The sequence below is a fragment of the Austrofundulus limnaeus genome, unplaced genomic scaffold (assembly GCF_001266775.1).
Source record: "Austrofundulus limnaeus strain Quisiro unplaced genomic scaffold, Austrofundulus_limnaeus-1.0 Scaffold29, whole genome shotgun sequence".
NCBI lineage: Eukaryota > Metazoa > Chordata > Actinopteri > Cyprinodontiformes > Rivulidae > Austrofundulus > Austrofundulus limnaeus.
In genome coordinates this window covers 1,701,366-1,726,228 of record NW_013952431.1, presented here as the reverse complement: position 1 = coordinate 1,726,228, position 24,863 = coordinate 1,701,366, and the positions used below count along the sequence as shown (strand labels likewise).

Here is a 24,863-nt window from a genome sequence, read left to right as displayed (position 1 = left end):
GGGGGGGGGGGGGGGGGGGGGCTCTTTGTGATGTTGTCATCAAGACCATTTTCTGCGCGTTAGCTTAGTAGCAGCAAACGATTGTTTGAGTGGTGTAGCTCCAGCCAAAAAATAAAATCACTCTGCAGACACGATGATTCGAAGGCTATCTGAATATCAACACTTTTTGTTGCCTTGGCGAGCAGCTTACCTCGTGTTTACAGCGTGAAGGAAAGGAAGGAAGTTTACAGTTCAGCCTTATCAGTGGGATAAAATACAAGCTTTTGTCCTCGCTTTAGCCTCAAACTAAAGTTCAACTCGGCTCTTTGTTGTTGACATTAGAAAAATTTAGATCCGTAGGCTTCTTGAATTATTTTTTTATTATACTCTACTGTTTTTCCCTGATTATGTGTGTATGTTTTTTAGCAAAATAATTCATAAATCATTGGCTGGATTTTAATAAAGCTATCAGAAAATAATCATTGAATGTCCATTAACAGCTGATTAACTTTTTGAAGTCAGCCTGATTCAAGATGATTACCAAAGCTAATCGAACTTTGCAAACACAAAATTAGTAGTCCAAAAGATAGACTATGTTTATCTGCATAAAAAGTACCAGCAATTTTATTGGTACCCCATTAAAGTACATCCTTTCCAGGTATTAAAAAACCTGGGTTTAATATTAGTTACCTGGATTTAATTAAGTAATCAGTTTTTAACATTTTGGTACAAAAAATATAAAATAAAAAAAACTTATCTGAAGCAAAAGATGTGGCAATTATGGTCAGATATTATACAGTATAGACATAGTCAAAGCCATGTTTTTTAGCATTAATTTTGAATTCTGACTTTGTGTCGGGGAGAAATTTAGTAAGAAATGGGTTTTGTATACCTGGAAGGGATGTACTTTAATGGGGTACCAATAAAATTGCTGGTAAATTTTATGCAGATAAACATGGTCTATGTCTTGGACTATAGATATAGTAGTCAGTTTTACAGATTAATAGCTAAACTTTGGGGTGATAGTAGCTGAGATTTATCCCCTTTATATAGTGTTAACAGATCACTTAACATCTTTGTTTAAAACAATGGCATGCTAATATTGCTACTTTCAGTTTTATTATTAATATTTAAAAAATCCCACAGCTAGTGATGCTCAGCACCTCTGTAGTTTATCTGCCTCGTCTTCACACGTGAAACATGGATTTTTTTTTTACCACAGACAGCAGTGTGCTCTGATCTATTGCTCAATATTTGGCTGAAGGGCAAATCCATTTCTGTCAGTCAGATTAGGGCTCAGCTCAGCTCAGCTCAGCAGAACATGTGAGGAGCCAGCTCTCCTCAGGCTGGAACTGAGTGCAGCTCTAAATGGGCTTTGAAGTTAGGACAGCTGCAGACACCTGGTGCAGTCGTGACCACATCCACAACCCCCCACCCTCCAGACTCAAAGACAGATTAACACACGGAGAACACATGCTCTATCACAGTGTTTCCCAAAGTTGGGGTCGGGACCCAAAGTGGGGTCCCGAAACATCAAGGTGGGGTCCTGAAAAGATTTTCAGAATTAATTACATTTTTTGCCCTAGTTGTTACAAAGGAGTGAGGTTAGTATACTTAAAATGGATATATTGTTACCATGCCCATGTTTTGTTGACTGATACAAATGTTTCTCATCCAAAAATAGTTGGGGCCACAGGTCTCTGCCAATGTTATTTTGTGGGTCAAAAGCTGAAATGTTTGGGAACCACTGCACTTTGGTTCCCAAAGTTGGGCTTGGGACCCAATTATGGGTCATGAAGCACCTTGGATAATCTCCAGAAATCAATTTAAAGGGTAATAAAATAATTGCTGATGTAATATTTTCCCTATAATTATTACAAAAACACAAAATAAGTAAAGATAAGTATTTATATTTGTGTACAAGCTGTTTATATTGTCAAAAAGCCTGTGTTTTTAGGGTTATTAACAAAGTTCATGTACTCACACCAGTAATATTTGGGGTCACAAGTTTTTGCCATGGATATTTTGTGGGTCAGAAGATAAAAAGTTTGGGAAGCATTGCTCTATCAGCTCCACTCCGCTTCTATTTAACAACCTGTTGTCATTGGGTGTTAGTTTGGTTAAAACAGGGTTACCGTTTCTCTGTGTGACAAACTGAATTATGCAGCTCAAACATGTTTGATTATTATATAAAGGCCTCAGCTTCATCTGAACAACCAATAAATCCTACAGCAACAAACCACCTCAGAATAAGCTGTGAGTCAGTGGTTGCTATAAAATTTTATTAGTTAACCTGTCTTTAAAATTACAGACACTCTTGTTTGAAGTAACCCACGTTCACTGTAAATGCTTTTTACATCTTCATTTGTTTGCATTTTAGTAATCAAGTCTGATAATTAAGTGTGTACACCACCAGTTAAAAACACTGTCAGACACTTAAGTTTTACTACATGTCATACAGGACATTTTTTAAGGAGACTGGGGATTAAGTGACCTGTTGAGGAAATGTTTTTCTTTTTTTGTTTTGTATGTATTTTCARTTACTGTATGGTTCAAATTTTTAGGAGTGTGGTTCTATACAAAATTACTGAGCAGTCAGTGTCTTACTGGTTGTGGATAGCTCTTTGAACGACCTCATTTTAGTGTTTAATTTTGACCAAACTCTGCGTGGTCACGACTAAATTATAATTGTAAAATATGTTTTGTTTGAATATATTCTGGGGTTAAAAGGGGCAGACATAAGATTTATTCTTCTGCTACCTTTCATTTTATTTTGATTTGTGTATTTTCTTAGTTTTTTATTGTATATAGTTATTTTTTGATGAAATGAATAATTTTTTGAATTGAAATTGAATTACTACATCTTAAAAAKAATTCCCAATTTCATAAGCTACACATTCGCTTTTGAAAACACAATTTATTAACTTTTGTTCATTTTCACATTACCCAGTATTAAGACAAAATGCCATATCATATGTGAACTACTGGTAATGGTCCATGTAAAAYCTATGTTCCATAAAGAAAACATGAAGTCAAATCCTTTTAAAAGGATGCAAAAGTTATACGGCGTAAAAAGTAAAAACGTGGTCGAAGCAAATGTGGCTATTGATCCGTACACCACCTTACCCTACCATCAGACTCTGGTTGAGTGCACTGAACACAGACCTACACAGTAAGTCAGTGCAAATAACCATCTAATTCAATGTAAACGTTAACGTCCGAATGAGTTGCTGTGCATCTTTTGATACTGGAGTTTTAAAAACAACAAAAATGTTTGGCTTTGGTTCTGTGTGACCTTGCCATTAGCTTGACCGTCTGGGCAGACAAGCTAACAGTTTCAAACTAAGGTTGTTCTATGAGCAGGTAAGATATTAACTGCTCAAAACATCTCCACAGAACCCCACTTATAAAAAAAAGTTATGCAAATTAGACATTGATTTGGAGAAAATCTAAAGTATGTCTAAAAATTGTTAGAATTGAGTCTTTTTCCAGATCTGAATTTAGTTTTTTTTTGCCTTTTTCTTATGCTTTGATGTCATATTTAAATCATAAACTGATTTAATGAAGTCAGTAATCAGAGTGCAACTCCTAAATTTAATTGTATACTATATCGATTCATCGTTAGCGATTGTTTATGATTGCATGTTTGACTTCTGTTTGTAGTGAGGGTTAATAAATAAATAAATGAAGCTTCTTTATGGGATTTCTTGCTTAAGGACTCTCAGGTCACGGCTGAAACAACAAACCAAAGTAACTATAATTGGCTGTATCAACTATAAAACAAACTCTACAAAAACATTGTTGAGGTGGTGGTCAGGAGGAATCTGGGTAAAATCTGAACATGATGATGAACACGTGTTTAGTTTTTTAGGAAGACATTCTCCTGCTGCAGTGCAGACATGGAAAGCAACATTTTGGCTCACGCTTTGTCATGGATGTTTGTAACATCACCTTAATGTCTTTTGAAAGTGAACAGAAGTTGTCTAAGAAAAAAAAGAAAATGAGCATTTTTAATGATTGCTCTCAGAGGGAAATCAGAATTAGCCAAAATCAGTGAGTTTGTCAGAGCTGTATAAAAAGAAAAACTTGGAATTACTTAAAAAAATGCAGCTTGTAAATTTCASTTAGTTGACACATACCATTTCAGCCATGGCACACACATTTTTTGTGTTTCTGTGTGGGTTTTCTCCTGATACAGAACAAAAACATGCATCTTATGTTAACTGACAACTTTAAATTGTCCTCAGGTGTAAGTAAATTATGGTTGCCTGTCTCATTTTTCTTTGAGTAAGGGATTCTGGAACAATAAGCTGAAAGTCTGCATTCATCCTTGACTCTGACTCTCACTCACTTTTCACCTTGCCACATTAACAGAGCTGTTGTAAGCTTTGACTCACAGTTTAACACATTTATGTGCAGCACAGAGCCAATACTTTCTAAGTTGTGTTTTGATTGAAAGAGTGTTTTTTAAATCAGTGAAGACAAGCAATTCAACATTTGAGTCGTCGTTATTTTTTGTTTTTCTTGGAAACACTCCAGTAGTTCAGTTTTCTTGCTCTGGGGTCAAAGGTGGTTTAATGGCTTTCAGATGAGCCATCTGCTCCTCCTTGTCAGTCACAGCGACTCCRATGTCAAAATGATGGTTCTACACGCAGGGCACCACGGCTTTAAGAGATAATTAACAGTCATGGGCGTTGGAGGAGGTTTACAAGAATGTGGAAATCAACACTACTCACTCTGTCAGAGGGAATATTGGATGTTTGATAAATTGGCCATGTGTGAGTTAAAAAAAAAACGTTGTCAGAGCCAAGATTTATGAACTTCAGAGGCGTTGCAAAACTCCCAATTTCCTTAATTTGTAAGAAAATTAAGTTATTTATTTCCCAAACAACCTCAAAACTTTGACGCGATGAGTTTCAACAGCTTTATTGCTCTAATGGTAAACTGTTTATATGAGTCAACAAGATTTATTGGAATAAGTGGTGTTAGCTCAGACCTCTCCCCTGATATTGTTCTGCTTTCATAGATGGGAATGAGCTGAGATATTGTTGTTTTCCCTCAAACAGTTAAAGAAATGATTTGTTGTGGGATCATTGGTCAGGTTTCCATGACGTTTGGGGAACTGACGCATCAGGCTAACAAGCACAACAAAAATTTGGGACTTTTTCAGATGGGTTTGTTTCTGCTAGGGTTGGGCAGTATTGACATGAACATTTGTCATAATTTAATTGTAYCATTTAGCAGAAAACAATTAATATGATGATTAATAGAAGATAGTTGCACTTGCATGTGGCCCACGCTGTGGCCTTGGTCCACCTSTTCTCTTCCCTCGTACTCTGGTTTTTGCTGGTGTTTCAGGTGATTTAACAMGTTTATAGGGTTAGTTTTAGCGTTAGCTTCTCCAGGMCTGATAGTGATTGTGTGTTGCGCACAAAACTACGTCATCACATGACACTAATGGCAGTAATTGAAAAGTGGCAAATATGATTGCGCACAATAAGATTTTGCCCAACCGTAGTTTCTGCAAGGGGAGTGTTACTGACTAAAATAAAAGTGTCAGCTGTTGTTGTACATTAAAGTGATTACAAATTTGKATCAATTAAAAGAACTTACTCTGAGCATCTTTGGAGCTGCGTCAGTACGAATTTTAAGCACGAGTTCAGATCTTCTGTGAGAGGGGTTCTGCATAAAAGTTATGAAGAATTAATATCTTACCTGTTGTAGATAGCTCTTTATAGCTAYCTACAACAGGTAAGACAATAGTAGTTTGTATACTTTCCATAGAACTGCATTTACAAAACATCTGAAGCATCTTTTTAAAGCTGAGTGTTATAGAAAAATGCTGCTAAAGCCTCAAACTGAGAACCTGCTTTTTGATGTTGAGAGCAGACTTTAGTTTAAATCATGTTTCATGCATTTGGTTTGCAGATATCTCTCTGAGGCCCACCTGTAAAGCAGCTGTGTTCACACGTGCAGCAACGTACTGTATTTGATCAAACGTGTCAGATTGGTTCACAAAARGGGGTTAAAAGCAGCAAAGCACCTGTTTTCAATCTGCGACAAGAAGCYAAAAGTTGCTGAAATCAGCTCTAACTGCAGAAATGGATCTGACGTTATCGATCATGGAGAAGTGGCTGTAGAAGAAAGTGAAATCAATCCAGCAACTTGTTCTCCATCTCAGGCTGCTGCCCAACTGAACGTTTTTTAATATAGCCGCTGATTCATGAGCAGCTCCTCTTCTTTATTGGCTCAGAGGTCAGTCGCTCACAGAGCGCTCTCAGTTGCTTTTTTAAGTGTTTCCATTGTGTGAGAATTCCTCCCTGTCTGGCCAAAGGGCTTCTCCCCTTTCAGCTGCTCTTTTCTGCTCTCTAACGTGACAGAGATTAGTGCTCAGTGTTGTTCTGTTTACCGGGAGCGTCAGATCTAATAATTGCGGGGGGGAACAGCTGCCGGGCTGTTGTGAAGGAAAACAAGCTGCCATTAATAAACTCATGATGATGAGAGAAAAGAATTGTGTTTGGGAGGTGTTTGGGCRGACAAGGCGGGATTTATTCTGATACATCTTTCAATTCAAGGATCAGAGAGGAGAAGACTTGACGAGCTCAGAGCTCTGCTGACTTTAGGTGATATTTTGGTTAATTGTCTGCTCAGCCAGCCAACAGTGCGTGAAGAATTTATGAAAATAACACAAATGACGGGAACGTTGGAGAACTGGCTCACATGAATGTTTACAGCTGCATTTGCTTGATCTCGTGAAAACATGAGGTATCACGCTCAGCTTTGTGTTGACAACATCAAATTTTAGCACAATATTTGCAAAAATGACAGTTGGATGTACCAGTCATGTTGAGGTAATTTGACTTTAACAGTTAATCAGATATAGATACACATCCAGTGATTATTTCCTGATTGATTATTTCACTAGGATCCTTACTGATTTATAGCCCTTTATATTACAAAAATTAATACTTAGCACAAAAAGTGAGAAAATTAGTGTTTATTAGGTTATTTCTTTGTTGTAACAAAGCAATAAATCTTACACCGTGCATCTGATTGTCAGCACCTGGGCATACCAGAGGTTCAGAACAAGTGTCAAAAATAACAACAAAATAAACTGTTTGCTCTACAGCTCTACTGCTCATCCCACAAATGCGTTCCTTACAAATTTGGCACTTTTTAAAAGGTAAACGAACAGGCTTTCCAACAGTGTAAGATTTTTGTTGCCAAGAAGCATTGTTACAATGAAGAAATAATCTACCAAACACAAATTTTCTTACTTTTTGTGCTAAATTTATAATAATCCTGGGTCACTTATTAATAATCACTGTTATTTTATTCTTTCCATCCTGTCAGAATATACAGTTGCCTTTATTTCTCGAGTTTAGTCGGTTAGTAAAATATCCCTCCCTCCCAGGTCAGAGAGAGCCAGAATGTGAGCTGCAGGTTTTGTTGAGCTGTTCCAGTCTGCTCTGACACGAGTCGACACAAAGCGTCTGTCAGGATCTCCTACAGCACACTGTTTAATAATAGATGTTGTTTTTGTGAAATAATGCTTTTGTGCAGATCTAATGCACGAGAGAAAGAAGCCTTTTAACCTAATGCAGCCTGTCAGCCTTTGGACCCGAGGCCGTACCGCTGACTCCACAGAGCCGACTGTGTGGGCTCACTGCGGTCACTTACCACTGATCACTGGTGGTTTCCTCTTAGTTTGTGTAAAATACTTCAAACTTGTAATGGAGGAAAACTTTCTTTGCAGGACTGAAAGTTGAAGTTGTAATTCAAGTGACTCAGTTTTATTTTATGGCTCCAATATGTATAGCAATTGAGGTATTGTTCCATCACAACCTTTTGACAGAACTCCAGTTTAAATATTTGAACTTTTGCTTTAAAACAAGATTGGACTCATGTTCTCAAACACCTGTGCACACAGGAAGCAGGAGGTGCTGCCGTGAAAAAGAGGAAAACAACTCTTCATTATTGTACCCTCCACCAAATAAGTCAAGAGCTGTTAGATTGTTTCTTATCGTCTGAGTCGGTGGGTAAAGAGCTCAATGTGTGTGCGTTTGCAGTCTATCTTTAGTCGCAATATGCCAACAGCTAGCAGCACACTTCTCATACTTATGAAGCCATGTCATGAGACCGCTTCCCTCCCCCTCATTTGTGTTTCGTCACAAAAATACTGTCCCTGTTGGCCTTTCCCATACAGCTTGTGTTGTTTTATTGCTGCCTGCTCGCAGAGTCTGGTTGATATGGAGACCCATTTTGTGGCCTGGAACGTGGGAAAGAGGATGGAGGGGGCGTTTGTACCATCATGGGAGCAGGCATGAGGAAATGGCCCGCAGAGATCCACTTTGACACACACATGCATGCTGTAATGGAAGAAGGTGTAGCTCTCTGAGAGGAATTCCCAATGTTGTTTTAAATATGAGAGTCTTGGAGTTGAACATAATGTGTGGGAGGCCTATCAGAATAGCTGAGTGTGGAAACTGTGTGAAAAGGGCAGTAGGTTGTGGTGTGAAGTGGTTATCAAAGGCGGGAGAACAGAATGAACCATTTTTGTGTAAACTGCTGACAGAAGACCAAAGAGCTTCTTATCAAAAAGGGATTAACTTCAGTTGAGGAAAACCTTTGCAACTCCGTGCAGCTGAAGGCACATGCATGGCTGCCAATATGTCCTGAAAAAGTGCTCCAAAATGTGGGCCGAAACATGAAACCGATCAACAAAAGCCATCACGGCAAATCCCTGCAGAACAACATGAAAAGATTGAAGTATTTTGGTTCTCTGTTGATCAATATTTGTTTCGTAACCCAGAAAGGAAAATTGGGTAAAGAAAATGGATGGATGTTTTGAAAACAAAATTTGATGTACGACAGAAAACATTCTGGATAAAGATTCATGCATCCGTTCTTTTACCCGTCTCTTCCTTTTTGGGTCATGTGGGTCACTGGTGTTCCTATCCAGCAGTCACTAGCTRTGTTTACATGCACAAAATTCTTTGATTGGATTGAAATTTATTCTGATTAAATAATCCACATGTACACGTTTATATGGACACAAAAGAATTAATCCGATCATGACGATAGTTTATGTGCACTGGTTTTTATTCAGAGTAGAAGTACTGACATACGCAGAGTTGTACTCTTTACCTAATAAAACCACGGAAGAAGTTCTGTTTCCGTGATGAACATATAAACAAATGAACAAACATAAACAATCGCTGAAATAACTCCATGCTCCTACACTTTCCACCATCAAGGCATTCAGTAATTTTGGGCTCTTCGTTGTATCGCTAACCAGCTAATTTTGCATCCCCGATATATTAGCATCTAGCCAGGTGGACATGTGCCATGTGACAGTGCGCACAGTCAGGTCAGTTATCCACAACCAGCAGAATAAGTGTTTACATTCACACCGTTCAGATTATCATTCGGCATAAACATCCCTTCTCGTTCAGATTACAAATTCAATATATTAAATATGTATATTGCTCAGCGGGTAAATGTAAATTATTTCCATATAAGATATGTGCTCAACAGAGGTGGAAGAGTACCATCTGTTTAGTTCAAGTTGAGCCCAGTTTTTATTTACTGTGTCAAATAAACCTGCTTTGTTGCTGTGCAGTGTTCCTCCGATGCTGTTGGCAGATGTGACCTTATAAGAGCCTTATTACTGTACGGCTGTAACGATTGTGAGTCAGCAGACCTTTGCTCAAAAATGCAGTGTTGGTGCATCCTGGGAATCGAACCTTGTTTGACCCTTACTGATGTCTATAACAGGTGGTCTGTGGAAAAGGAACGCATCATTAGATCATCAGGAGAAATCAGAGAGAAGTGTGACTCCCTTCTAGCCTCCTCCTGTTGTGTGGTCTACTCTGATCCACTCCTCTGTATTTACATTCTTTGTCTTCTTTATCTGTCCTTCTGGAAAACGTTAATTCTAATGGCGTGTTACGTGAACACTGCCTGCGCTCGGCTTCAGATCCCCGGGGATGTGTGTGTGCGCCGCTGGAGTAAGTGTCAGACACATGAGTGCGACAAGATGACCTTGTTTTCCCTGAGGTATTGTGGGAATGTGGCAGTTTGGCTGCTGCAGCTGCTGCTGTCCATCTCTTTGTCTCTGGACACAGTTGTTAAAACATCACCTGAAACCGACTGACTCAAAGCAGAACAGAATGCTGGGTAAGAGCGCAGGTTAATGAATTATGCCTGCCGGTAGAAATCATTTGCGGGTTCAATAAAGCAGGTTGTTAAATAGATGTCACCTCTGATAGTAAAAAGTAAGATTTTCATATTGGAAGTCAGCTGACGTAAACATCCAGTCTTCAGAATAAAAGCCCTGCAACAGTCGATTTGAAAGCAACAGCGGAGATGTGTTTGAAACAGACAGTTAACAGACTGAATGTGGCTGGAATAGGCCCAAACGTGATCTAAGAGCATTAATTATTATTATTTAATGTTTGCAGAGATTAAAAGCTTTTTTCTTTCAGCTGCTCCCTTCTCCACAGGTTACCACAAAGAGCTAACTCACACGACGATCATTTTTATGCTCTTCTTGATGCAACCACTGACCACCAAGCTACCACGGCCCCCATGTGTGGAGGAGAGGGCGGCTCCTATGATTGCACAAATGGGTCAATTTATTTATTGAGCAGGAGGTGAATTAGGGTTGTGATTGACAAATTAATAAAACTATACCACCTTTAATCACTTGTTTAAAACTTCAGATTTTGAAAAACCAAGATGGTAACTAAACTGTATGAGTCTGGTTATAATGGCCACTTAAAAAAGTTATGTCTAACATCATAAATGCTTTTTCTATGGTCACATTTCTTTCTCTTATTTGTTGAGAAGTAAAACAATACTATTATCAGATAATTTGATGCTGGTAAGTTGTATCTGTTTGCTTTTCCTTTTAACTCCCATCAGCCTTGGTGCGTTCACATCAGAGGTTCCTGTGAGTCTCCTGGAGTCCAGTTTCCAGATGCTATTTCTGTTTGATGCTGTTGGCCAGAACCTCAGCAGAACTGGTGTGTGCAGCCAGAACAGTGAGAGTGAAGCCATCCATGTTGGCCAAAGCTTCAGCAGCACCAGTAGTTTTTCTCTGAACGTGACCCTCATGAGGCTTTTCCTTATTAAATGAAAAACTTTCAAACTTGTTAATATAAAAAAGCGCACATTTGTGAATAAAGATGGTTAGATTATGAGGGGAAAAAACATGCATAATAAACTGTGGATTATTTGATTGTTAGATGGAGTAAAGGCCACACATTCAGCACATTAGTTGATCTTTTATTTCTGTGGCTTGCTCATTGTGTGACAATTTGTGCTGAGTTTGTTGCATCTCGCGAGTTGCTGAGAGGCCGTTCAGCCATGAATCTTGTGTGACGTGTGTCTGTGCATCCCCATTGAAATGTCTCCCTGTGCATCAGTGGACAAGTGTGATTGATGCTCAGTGACAAGGCCTTTAGGGTCCATGGTTTTAAAAAGTCTCTCATAACATTCTTCTGAGCCATTTATTTGTGGGTGGGGGTGTGACGGGGGCGTGGGCTGCTGTGCAAAAAAGGGAGACCCTTGTTTAGCTGTCAGTTTCTCAGATGAGTCAAATCTGTTAGGACCTTCAGACATTATAGAGATTTTAAACAGATATAGGATGGACATGAGGTGTTGAAACAGCTCAGAAATACTGTATAACTGGTGTGTGACATCTACTTAGGTTCTGTATTTTACAGCTTATGGCCAACAGTTGGGGTTTACAAGACATAGACTGAGAATGAGATAAAAAAAAACAGGAAAATACATGCAATCAATTAAATAAATAARTAAACAAAAAATAAATAAACTACCATATTTATTCAAGTATAATACGTAAAATTAAATCCATAAAATCATCCATAAAGTTGGGGGGTAGTACTACACTCGGATAAATATTTTTACTTATGTATTTTAACTGAAGTATCGACTTCATTCACAAAATGCCTGAGTCTGGAAATGAGAGCACGACGTAAAAAACAATTGAAACGAGCTTACCTCTGACACTCCTCCATTCTTCAGAGCGAGATAACAGATCCAGGCAGGCGACATGATGTGAAAAAAAGGGGGGAAAAAGTAGTCCTGCACCTTAGTAATGATAATGAACTAATGACATTAGCGTGTGACCGGGCCGCTTCTGGAACAACAACAAACACATGTTCGTCTGTAATGGCTGCCGTCTACCGGTGTGCTGAAAAACTTTTTATCCCTGAAAAAATGTTTCCCCACCAGAGGAGGCGCTCGCGAGTAGGAAATAATCTGCTTTTCCCCTTGAAGATGGCCCAAATCTCATGTGAAGTCTCTGACTTTTGTGTTGGCGTATCCTGGTGGACTATGTGTAAAATGCCAGAATTCATATGATGCTGCTACATAGGGTTGGGCAATATTGGCAAAAAAATTAATCACAATTAATTGTGGTATTTAGCCGATACCGATTAATTTGACGATTAATCCACTGGAGTCCCTGAACACCCTTATTTTGTAGTCACATGACCAGTTTAGTGGGAAAGATTTGCTATTTGTAAAGAATTGTTCCAAATTGTGTGAAAATTACAGACTTCAGGCTATACATCATATTTTAAATTGCGTTTATAGATAAATAAATTACAGAACTTTATTTTTAACATTTGTCATATTTGAAGCGAAGAGGAGCAGCGAGCGGACTGACCGGAGTAATCCTCAGTCAGTCTGCCTGGTGGTATTAATCGTATTAATCGTCAAATGCCAAAAAGTAATTGATTAATGTTTTTCTGACAATTAATTGCACACAATACGATTATGCCCAACCCTACTGCTACAGCTGATAAATATTTGTTGTCAAAATATCTTTTAGTACATACTGTTTGCTGTTAAAATAAAATGAATAGTCCAATGATCATTTTACTGATATGTATAAAGACTGCAAAAGGCTGAAATATCTCGAAGTCTGTATGAAATTAGAGGTAGTTTGAGGATTAATTTTTTAATGCTTTTTAAGCTCAAAATAGGGTGGTCGTATTATACATGAGATTGTATTAAATACAAATAAATATGGTAATTTATCCTACAAAAACAAATTTGAAACTGGGTGAAGAATATTATTCTTCACCCAGTTTCAAATTAACCTTTATTTTCTAAAATAATAATAAAATGTGTTCTTATTCTTATTTGTGTTGTTAGAGTTGTAATCATTTTGTTTTTAAAAAACAAATCTTTGATTACTAAACGAAACAAGTTAGTTTTAAAGCTGACTTATTTCTAATTCTTACCAAAAACGAAACTGCACATTTAACAGTTGGTTTTTTTTGCAAATAAGTTAGACATTTTAATATATATTCATTTTGCTCTTCTATCTCCTTCCTGCTTCTAGATTTCTTCACATCCAAACTTTGTTTAGATTAGAGTACAGTAAAATYCTGACTGAGGCTGTATTTTCCCATGATTCATTGCTCTCTTTGTCTCATGTCCTGCTATTTCTGTTTCCAGTCAGGTCAGTGTTCTGTAATTTCCCTCTATCGTGTAACCAAACAAGCTTGATAGGCTGTTGTTATTCTTAGACGTGACAGGAGGACTGAAAACATGTCACTGAGCTGTCGCATGGAATCAGATGAGGACTGGTGGTGTGTGTGTGTGTGTGTGTGTGTGTGCGTGGGGGGGTGGGGGGGTATGAGTGATCAGGGCGTTCACTCTACGTTTCAGCACGAACAACCAGGAGAACATTAAATAAATTGTCTATAATTCAACATGATGCAGTTCTTATTTTTAGGATGATTATAATTATGTTCCAATCACCCGTCTGTTTGGGTTTGCTGCCTTTAAGTCATACAACTATGGGGTCATCTGATGGGATAATTTGAGCATGATAATTTGAAATTAAATCTCAGTTAATGACCAGTGCATTTGCACACACACACACACCCACACACACACACACACACACACACTCCGAAAGAAAAGCTCTGCTCTGCTTCCTTTGTGTGTAAAATTTCATTGCCGTCTCATAGTTTTCTTTGACACACTGCAGATCTAAATGCAACCGAGTCTTAGCAGGAGAATCCTTGCTATGTAAACATTAATGTCGTACCTTGAAATCCAACCTTCTGGTGGAAGAAACTGATTACATAAGTAATGCAAACATAAGCTGCCTGCTCCCGCTCTGAGATAAACGCCTCCTCATCGCTCCTGTCTGCTCAGAGGCTGCACAGCGCCTTCTGTTCATTCACCAAACCTGCTGTTTGAAAAGTTGTGAATGAGTTGTAGCGTCCCGAGATGTGTTGTGTACTTTGGGTTTTACTATGTAATATGAATGTTTTTTTWAACTAGAGTCTGAGCTCTAGTTCATGCTGCTTAGTGACTTTGGTATGAGAGCTTGTTTGTGTCTTTTATCAAAACTTGTTCAGTTTTCTGAGGCTCATGCTTGAAAATGTCAGACTTTGTATCAGTTGTCCTCCTGACATCGATGATTATTTCTCAGTAGATATGTTTACGATGAAATTATATTTTTGGTTAAATCATGTTTCTACTCAGTTGTTGCTCCATGTAAAATGTTCTGCCATGGCCTTTCTCTTTATTATAGATTTTGGCAGCAGTTTAAGTGTGGTATCATTAATTTTTATGCCTGTCTCTGATTTCAACATGATCCAAAGACCAGTGAGGAATCTGATAACCAGCCTCTTGATGCAACCTACTGAAAAAAAATGTAAAATCAAAATTAATGTCATACATAATGACCTAACAAAATAAACTCTTCAAAACTGGTGCAGCCCTGATATTAAAGTCAATTGTTTTTTAAATCTGCAATGACATGACACACACGATTGAAATTACGTTAGTTGCTGAGTCTGGGTGCAGTAAACATCAACATAAACATTAAGTTGACTTTAAGCTTAGCTGCTTAGATTTCTAAAGATCAGCATCAATCTTTTGTGAAAGCTCTAAAATGAAGTGAACACTTTTTTTGGTTATTTGTTTTTAAAGTCTGGCCAAGTTTACTGTTTTTTTTTTGACTTGAGTTTTTTTTAGCAAATGGGGAAAGAAGTTTCGTACATAATCGTTCTGATATTTGCAGCTTCTTCAATTAGCAGGAAAAAGTTTGAAAAAGAAAATATTTTCTCTAAAATACTATTTTTAAAGTATTTGTTTAGATACCAATCTTTTCTGCCTGAATCATTGTGTTTTTGACTGACTGTCAAAAGTCTGGACTCAGACACCCTGAGCACTTTGTTATAAATGTCTTTATTTCTACATGAACAAGATTCTTAGACTGTTAAGTCAGCAGCCTGAAAACAACTCTTGCTGCACCAGCAGGGGCAGGGGTCTTTGACTTTCCTCAGAAAATATGTTTTTTTTACAGCATGTCCAAACAGGGATTTCCCCTCTGCTCTAAAGTGATACATTTATCAGAAAAAGTAGTTAGGCATGACTCAGAAAATCAAATATCACAACTTTTCTAGGAAACTAAACGCACAGAATGTGAAGGTCAGAACAGCAGCGAGGATGAAATATTTTAATTAAATTCCAAGTGTAATTTGTTTCAGGATTGTGCAGCTTCTGAATGAAAAGAAAACAGGATGTACTGTCTTAATTCTAGATTAGTTTTAGGTTTTTGCAAAGAATGCTCACAACAAATACAAATCTTCATAAAATTAATTTGATAATCACAAAATTCACAGATTTATTCCTAAAATATGCTACTGCAAGACACATAAACAAGAGGAAACATAAACACTGCAGCTGGATCAATATCAAAGTTGAGAGAGTTTCAGTTTTTTTTTCTTTTTTTAGTTTTGATAATGAGACACACTGGAGGTTTTATAAAAAAAAATTAAGGCTGATTTATGAATTTTGGAAGATAGTAAACACACTAAACATATTTGTTTTCATAATCTGGAATCAAACAAACAAACAAACAAACAAAACATTAGGGGAGCAGTAATGTTGTTAGCTCACTCCCCTCCTGAGCTGCTGTCCCTTTCACATTAATCAGAGCTCCGGACTGTAATTTGATTTAAATGGAAGTTAATGTGCTGAAGGTGGACGTCCTCTTCTCTTCCTCACTGATGTCCATCTGTGGTCTGGGCTCCATGCCAGAGAGCAGATGAGCAAATGGTGTGGGGTTGGGGGGTTGGTCTGGTTTTACGCAAGACACGTCTTCATTTTGCCGCTGTTTGCATTCTGCTGTTTCTGCTGCTACAGTGTGGTCTGGTAGTAGCTGAGAGTCCTCGGGTCAGATCAACAGATTGTTCTCAGTTAAAACGTGGGCATGCTCCTGCAATAGGACCATGGACAACCACAGCAATTTAACTTTGAATTAAAAATTAAACTTTCAATTTTAAAATGAATGCATTTTAAATGCTTTGTAGCTGTCCACCAAATTTATCTGAATGGGCTCTAGAGAGCTCATCTTTCTTTCTTCTTTTGTTCTTTCAGTCTCACTTTGATTCARTGTGCAGGAACCCCAGAGTGTGCCCTCACATCATCAGAAATCAATCGGAGGCAGCGCGGTGCCTCTGATGGCTGCAGCGCAGGGATATATACAGGTCGTGTTACAGATGAGACGTGATGTATCTGTCAGCTGTCAGATGGGATGAAGGAAACGTCTCTGAGATGTTCAGTCTTAAGTAATTACAGCAGGTTTTCTAAGTTTCCAGGTGGATGCGACGGGAGGATGGGGATGCTGCAAGCGAACCGGTGTCCTTCCCACCGCTAATGGCCAGGAAACGTCTGCGTCGTACAAACTAATTGGATAACAGGAAAGCATCCGTCCAGCTCCATTAGTCAGGCGTAAACAGCAGAGCGCTGCAGAGTGAGAGGCAGGTGGGGAAACACAAAAAAAAAGGCGAGGTAACTCGAACAGGGCTGAGAAAACTGGAGGCGGTGTTTGTTTCGTTGAAAACATGGCCCGGTGTGAAATTTACAACTAAACGCCCCGGGAAGCTCTGTCTCTGCGTGGCGTCCTAAACCCCACAGGGCAGAGCGTAAAACGGAGGGTCCCTCCATTAAACCAGCAGGATGTGTCACTTTGATAGACCCTCGAGGGGGAAACCCCTGGTTTCTCACAGATAGATCAGGAAGGAACAGAGGGGCTTCTGTGCTGCGTGTAAATCGAGCCTTTCTTCCTGTGAGAGGGTGACATGTTGGAATGCAGCACATTAATGTGGTCATGGGTGGGCTTCTCATTCCTGTCATAGCATCTCTGTCTTCGCTTTCACCCAACACGACTTTCTTCCATCTTCTTTTAGTTTTTATAAATGTAATTTTTATAAACCTCCGGGGCTTTTTTGGATATGCAGTGTCTCAGAACTTAACTCAGGTCTGGATTATGAGATGATTCTTACGAGTTGTTAACACTGCGTTCATACGAGGCAGCTGCTGATTGGTTAATACTGACTATATGAGGACATTGGAAATCTCACACAGGAATTATTGAAGTAATTTGTCAGCTAAAAAAAAATCTGAATCTGTGTTTCTCTTTTTACATAGTCAGCTTTTGTTTGCTCAGGGTGTAGTAGTTTAGAAAGAAAAAAAAGGGATCTTTCAGGCCAGAAATATATTTTTTAAGAGTGTTGAGAGGATTACTGGTTATTTCAAGAGGCAACGTCTAGTGGCAAATGTTATTACAAACAATTCAGTGCCACTGATACACTTTTATACGTTTGTGTAATTTAAAAGGATAAATCCAGGAGCAMGTGCTTGATTTATGTTTAGAAAAAATTATTTGGGGTGGTCATCACTGGATGGAAGTCACCCGCAGGCTGGATGTGGCCCACGGGCCGCCAGTTGCCCATCCCTGATCTAAAATTAGCATGTTCTTCTCATACAGGAGTGTTTTTTTTTCTTTTTTGGTTTCCTCCCACACCCCAAAACTTACCATAAGTGTGGATGTTGTCATGCAACACTAAAAATAAGGATTTTTGGTGTAATGGTTGTCYTTTTCTGTCTTTTTGTACAGATTTCTTTTCTTTTATTTGAATATTTGTTTGAGTTGTACTGGTTATTTTGTTTTAAAGTGTTTTTAAGTTTTGTTGGTGTGGACCCCAGGAAGAGTCCGCTCTGGTTGAAACTAATGGGGATCTAACAACGACAACAACAACAACAACAACAACAACAACAACAACAACAACAATAAAAAGACCTTTAAACAAAACATTTGGAAATCATCATGCTTTGACATGCAAAATATAGATCTGATGCAGTATTTGTACTGCTTGGGTTGTAACACTTTACTCACATATTTCTGTCCGTGTGCATTTTGATGTCCTAAGTGATACTACTGAAATAGAGGTTTATAAATATAATGGGGACAAAAGCTTGTTTTACACAAATACTGAAAAAAGTAAAACGGGAAATAGTAATACCAAAGTTAAAAGGCAAATAATATTTTATCACCTCCTAATGAAGGGAAAATATTGCAACCTTCCTTCTGTAATATGAAACATGTTTAAACCTAATTTGATCAAAAAAGGCTGTTTCTTTTTCAGTTTKTGGGTTTAGCAGAATCAAAAAGCACTGAAGTAAACCATCGACCTTGTTCATTCTTCATCTTTCAGCCTGGGCTGCTGTTGAGGTAACCATGGAGGAGAAAGTGGAGGTGTTCCTGGGAGAAACGGCTCAGATCACCTGCAAGTACACATCGGACGACGGCATCGGTGGCACAGTCCTGGAGTGGTTTTATGTGAGTTTCATCAGTCCTCGAGAACACAAACCCAGAATGCTGAAACCTTTGTGTAAATGTGACGCTCTGATGTGTGAAYCTGTAGGTGCCAGGTTCTGGAGAAAGGCAGCTGATCTGGTACCACGACAGCATGGTGACAGCTGCAAGCAAAAACACTCCGTACACAAACCGGATCAACATGAATCACACCACCGGAGAAGCGGTTCTGACCATCACAAAGGTGCAGCTGAAAGACGATGTGGAGTTCATCTGTTTGGTTAAAGCTGTCATAGACCAGGAAGATGGGTCCGCAGATGGAAGAACAAAGCTGAGGGTGTTTGGTGAGGTTCACTGTAGTCTGATCGCTGACACAACTGCTGTGAGATTAACAATAACAATACATTTGCAGATTAATTTGTTGGTCCCCTTCCACAATATTTTAAATAACAGAACTAATGTGACTGGCTAAAAAAGAGATTTATCTTTGAAATCGTCAGTGTTCTGGTTACTAAAATTCTTTTTTGTCTTATTTTCATGGATTTTGACACTTKTACAGTATTTTGACAGCTCGGTTTTTACCACAACTCAAAATAATCCTAAATGAACAAATAAGCAAACAAACAAACAAAAAATCCTCTTTTGTTGCATGTTAAATTGCTTTTTTATCTTGCCACAGCAAAACCTGGCCTTCCCACCATAGAGGGTGTTCAAAATGCTATCTCTGTCAACGAAGACAACCCATCAAAGGTAATCAAGTCTTTAAAAACAAAGACTGTAAAAGGTTGACAAGTCAAGTTAAATTTTCTGACTTTCTCTTTTGAATTTTTTTATTACTCAGATTGGCACTTGTGAGGTGAGAAACGGATACCCCAAACCGAACATCACTTGGTACAAGAACAACGTGCCGCTGCGCAGAATTCCAAATGGTGAGCCAGAACTAAAGCAGCTCCTGYGCTGAGCTGCACAGTTTAGCTTGAGCTTGATTTGGTTAAACTGATATTTATACTTTTGTGGTACACACACACCCTTTTTTTCCATTGTTACAATCATATTATTATTTTTTTCATATATGCAGTCTACAACAAAACTTGGAGAAAAACCACAGACATACCTACATCAATCTATTTAACTGGCAGCCCGCGGGCCACATTTGATCTGCAGGTGACTTCAGTCAGGCCTGCTGATGAATGAAAAACAAATAAATAAATACATAAATCTGTCTACTTCATATAATAGAAAATATATATTTAAATCTGTTTTAAATTCTAATTTATGATTCAGTGCATCACAATGTATACCAATTTAAATGGTAAAAGATAACACTTGCCCTTTTACATAATGTAGTGTTTCTCCTAACGTAATTGGGCACCATCCCCCTGGACCTCCTGCACTCCACTCGCTGAATGTCCAACCCCTCAGCTGTTAGCACTGAATAATGTTTGTCTTATACAGTACTATGTGAGACAGCGGGTCGGTGATTGTGTGACCAATCACACATTGTCAGTCGCAAGGTCCATGTTGCAGAGTTCTGACTGGGGGCAATGCACACGGCTGCTGTCACTGGGGGATAGCAGCAGTCAAGAAGATGGAAGTTACGCAATTTTTTTGTCACTCAGCAGGGGGACGTGTGACTTGAAGCATAAAGCAGCCTTTACTGCGGACCCACTGAGGAATTTAGTTCAATAGCCCTTATGTAGATAAAAAATGCTGCTGTGCTAAAACAATGATTTTTTTTTAGAGAAAAGTATTCCTACAATGAAACAGTATTCCTTGAAAAAAATAATAAATCAAAACATGTTCTGTTCTTCAAAAAGGAATTTGCTGGTTTGAAAATGAACACAGTGTTGGATTTGGGTTAGGTTTTATCTTTGCTAATGGTTTTTGTGTGTCCCAGTTGTGGATGTGGTGTCTTTCCCTACCTTTGAGTCGAGCGGTTTGATCTCTGTGAAGAGTGAGCTGAGTCTGAAGGTGCAGGCGGAGGACAAAGATGCTACTTTCCATTGCGAGGTCACCTACTTTGTTCCTGGTGCCACAATCATGACCGAAACATCAACTATTAACATCACTGTCTTGAGTGAGTTTTTTTTATTATTTTATTTTTTATAAATATGAAGTTCACAACTGCCTGGCTTGTATTCTATTTATTTTTAGTTCACTGTAATGGTAATGGATTTAGATTCCATCTGTGCCTCAACATCTTCCACATTAAAAAGGAAAAGTGATTTTTTTTTGTCTCCATGTGTTTGCAAAGCAACAGAAATCCACTAAAAATTTGATCCTGAATGAGTTAATTTTGCAACAACCTAACAGTAACAGTGGTTTGGATCAGTGCTTAAGTGCTGGAAGCTTTACAAAGTATTTGTTTGGAAAAATATAATCCCTTATGGTTATAATGAAGAATAGCTCCCACAACTTCAGTTAATTAAAAGCTAAAGCCCATTTTTTTATTATTAAAAATGAACAAAGAACACCACAAACTTACTTTGATAGCTCTTGTTTTGACAGCCTTTTGCAACAAAACAGACTCCACTTTTCTAACTCCATTAATCTTATTTGTTTAAATTTAAGCTCATTGGTTACGATGTTATTGTAATCATTTTAGAAAGGGTCTGGATTTTTTCTAAACAGTTTCTGAAGAAGAGAGTTCTTTGGACAGCATTGCTAGCTTTTTTTTTTATAAAATCTGTGCTATACTTATAAAAACATGGTTAGGTTTTTAATTCACATATTTAGTTAGMTGCTCTGACACATGAATAATGTGTTGAGGAAAAGTTTAATTGCAGATTCAAGGAATAAAAAGCAGGAAGACTAAAACAATGCATTTGTCTGTTCTGTCAGTTTTACCAGAATTTTTGGAGATTTTTTATTTGGCTATGATTTAATTTTTAAAGCTTTCTTACGAAAAAAGAAATGAAAAACAAAAAGAAAGTTATTGGATTTGTTTGACATGCCTGATTCTGTTTCAGATCCTTCCACCGTTGCAACCCTTTGGGTTGAATCTCCAAAGGGTAAAATCAAAGAGGGGGACACGGTTAAGCTTCGCTGCAAAGGCAACGGGAATTCTCCTTCCGTCATCACCATCAAGCACACAAAAGTGAGAAAATCAGTCCTTTTATAAACGAACTTGCATTTACAATCTCATTTTCCTGTTGATGTGTGGCAGATCTTTGGCTTAAAATTGTATTTTTTTTGTTTCTATTTAATTTAAACATGTTAATACCATTATTTATCCCAGGGATGAATTTATTAATATTGTTGCTGTGTTTTGTAGAGTGAAGAGACTTGGGACAATGATTTGGTGGTGCTGAAAAATGTTACCCGTCTAAACAGCGGAAAATATGAGTGCACGTTAATGGACATAGAGACTTATGAGGCGATCTCAGGAAACACCACAGTGTTCGTCCACTGTAAGGACTTCACTTTGATGTCATTTGTAACAAAAAAAAAAAAAAAATCACCTTTTTATTTTTTGACTGTTTTCCCTTGTTTCTCTGTTTACACAGATCTTGATCCTGCTGCTATAAAACCTTCAGAAACCATTGTGGTGGACAGCGGGAAGGAGGTAAAGGTGACTTGCAACGCCCTGTCTTCTCTCTCCACGGAGACCATCTGGTTTAAGGTAATGCTCATTGGTTATGTGCAGATATAAAAACAGCACCTGGCCATTGTCTCGCACCATCAAGCTGACTGCTGATGAACATCTTTTATTTATAAAAGTTGAAGGATTGAATCTTTTATTGTTTGTCATTGTGCGCAGAATGAACAAAAGATTTCTAAAGGCCACACTTTAATCCTGAAGAGTGCAACATTTGACGCCGCAGGGACATATGTTTGTGTGGTGTCTGTTCCTGAGATCGATGGAATGGAAACCAGAAGCTCGCTGCGTGTTCACGTCAGGGGTGAGATATCTTTTAGTCACTTAGAAGTCTTGATTTTTTTTTTTCATTTTTATTTTTTGTGACTGAATGGGAATCAGGTTGCTTCTTGTATCTCTTCCTGCAGGACCACCGGAAATAAAAGATAAACCTTCAGACGATATAAAAACTTCTGAGAAGACTGTTGAACTGAGCTGCCATGTCAGAGGCTACCCCACGCCCAGTATCACCTGGACCAACTCTGAAGGAAAGGTACTGTGGAGGAAAGTCTCCAAGTTTTTTTTCTTTTCTTTTTTGTAGTTGCTGTCTTTTTGGCTTATCTTCAACTCCAAAACATCTAAAGAGTTGTTTTGTTTATCTACTTAACGGACTCTTGAAGACTTCAGTTATCGAACCCATTAGGAGAAAAGCCAGCTGATAAGAAACTTTTTTGTTGGTGCTTAYACAGATCAGCCTCTGCATTAAACCCATTAGAACTGCGTATTTCATCTTCCAGCCAATCATTTGCCAGGAAACTTTGGGTCCTGGCATCCAGGAGGATGTTACTTTGATATTTATGGCCAAGGCTGGACCTCCCTGTGGACCAATCACTGATCTTCATGCACTAAAACAGCAAAACCCRTCCCTATGTTTACGCAAAGTTTTAAGGCAGGTATTGAAGATAGATCTGCCTGGAATAACCTCTCTACGATGGACAGATCCTCCAATCATTTCTACTGTTTTACAGATGGATCCTTTCTGAAGGGGTCAGTAGATGCAGGGGTGCTGATTTTGCACAACCATAGTGAAAGAGAGTACAAATACTCACTAGTTGGTTTTGCAACTGTATCTCAAGCTGAGATACATGCAATCCACCAGTGTGTGGCATCTCTTAAAGACCTTCAGTGTACACAGAAGGATATATCCTAACAGATAGCAAAGGTGATATTGGAGCTTTCCAAGGRCCACACTTTACATCWTTACTRGCTTGGGAGTGTGCCGAAGCAGTCATCCAACTGTSGAGAGATAACAGTGTTACTGTTAAATGGGTACCAGGACATACTGGCATTAATGGTAACGAGAAAGCTGATGACCTTGCAAAAGCTGGCAGTCAGGCTCACTTCAAAGGACCAGAGCCTGTTGTAGGTACCTCAACAGCAGTCTGTAGGACTGCCCTACAGGCCTGGATTAGACGTCAACACTTAATCCACTGGAGGGAGCTGAYGGACTGTAGAMAGGCATGTGARCTGATAAATGTCCCAAATCTTAGGTTTAGGAAAACTAAGTATGCTGGTTGGAGTCCTAACTGGGCACAACCTGCTCAGTTGCCACAAAATGGTGATGGGACTCCATGACACTGGTCTGTGTGATGCCTGTGGCATTGAATTAGAGACCTCWATGCACTACTGAGGCCACTGCCTGGCTCTGAGCAAAGGAGRAGAATTCTTGGGGACCCTTTTATGGATCCTGAGACGCCAAGATCACTGAGCATTTCTGACTTTGGGTCCTTCCTCRGAGGGATGCGAAGGTTTGATTAAAGCTCAATTGTTTTGGGGAGAGCAATGGGTCCACTTAAGAGGCCCCTGCTCTTATAGGTTYTTTATCCATCCCCAGTCACCATAAATYCTATTTATTTAGAAATTATTTATGGGTGCATTTTTGTTTTAAGAGGAACGYTTTGGACTTTCCACTTTCAAGAGTGGAAAAATAAAGATGTAAAAAAAGAGTACAAAACTACTACAAAGCTACTAAAGATCAGAGAAACAATAATCTTTAATTTTCCATTCAAAGTTAAAATAGCTCAAACGCATACAAATGCTGATAACTACAACAACTACATCTGTGTAGAAAAAAAACATTTCTGAATTTTTCTTTACCACTTTTCAGTTGGTCCAACCTGAATTGCAACTTTGACATTTTAAATTTATACTAAAAATAAACTTCATTGACAAATTGCAAATCATCCACTGCGTAGCCAAAGTTATTAAAGGATGTTTCATCATACATTAGCCTTCAGAGTACATGATGTAAGTAACCCCAGACCTATTTAGCTGAATATCTGTAAAAATTACAGAATTATAGCTCATTTTGTGTTTGCTAAGGTTTATTAGCAGTAGCTGCTAATTTCAGTTGATTTGATTCAGAAGAAATAATCAGTTGTAATGTTGTCTGTTTGTTTTCTGAGATTTTCAGTTAAACCCATCAATGGTTCATAAGATGTTTTGCTAACACAGACAGAACAGAAAGGTTCATGGTCACCTGCCTTTAGTGGTGGTGGATGATAATAACGTTGCAGAGGGTCAAAAGTTGTTTTTGTACAATAATGTGAAAACTGATATAAATAAGACTGAACCACACCAAATATATAT

General features: G+C 38.4%; 1 protein-coding gene across 3 annotated transcripts in view; it reads left to right on the top strand.

Moving 5' to 3' along the window:
* Positions 1-24,863, top strand: part of LOC106515463 (cell surface glycoprotein MUC18) — a 36,704-nt gene that overhangs the window by 5,183 nt on the left and 6,658 nt on the right. For all 3 annotated transcript variants that reach the window (XM_014005287.1, XM_014005286.1, XM_014005285.1), the window contains exons 2-11: positions 18,537-18,661; positions 18,747-18,981; positions 19,317-19,387; positions 19,479-19,566; positions 20,535-20,714; positions 21,607-21,734; positions 21,912-22,047; positions 22,144-22,259; positions 22,398-22,539; positions 22,643-22,767. In XM_014005287.1, the coding sequence (XP_013860741.1) occupies positions 18,537-18,661; positions 18,747-18,981; positions 19,317-19,387; positions 19,479-19,566; positions 20,535-20,714; positions 21,607-21,734; positions 21,912-22,047; positions 22,144-22,259; positions 22,398-22,539; positions 22,643-22,767 (1,346 nt within the window). The remainder of the gene's footprint in view (positions 1-18,536; positions 18,662-18,746; positions 18,982-19,316; positions 19,388-19,478; positions 19,567-20,534; positions 20,715-21,606; positions 21,735-21,911; positions 22,048-22,143; positions 22,260-22,397; positions 22,540-22,642; positions 22,768-24,863) is intronic.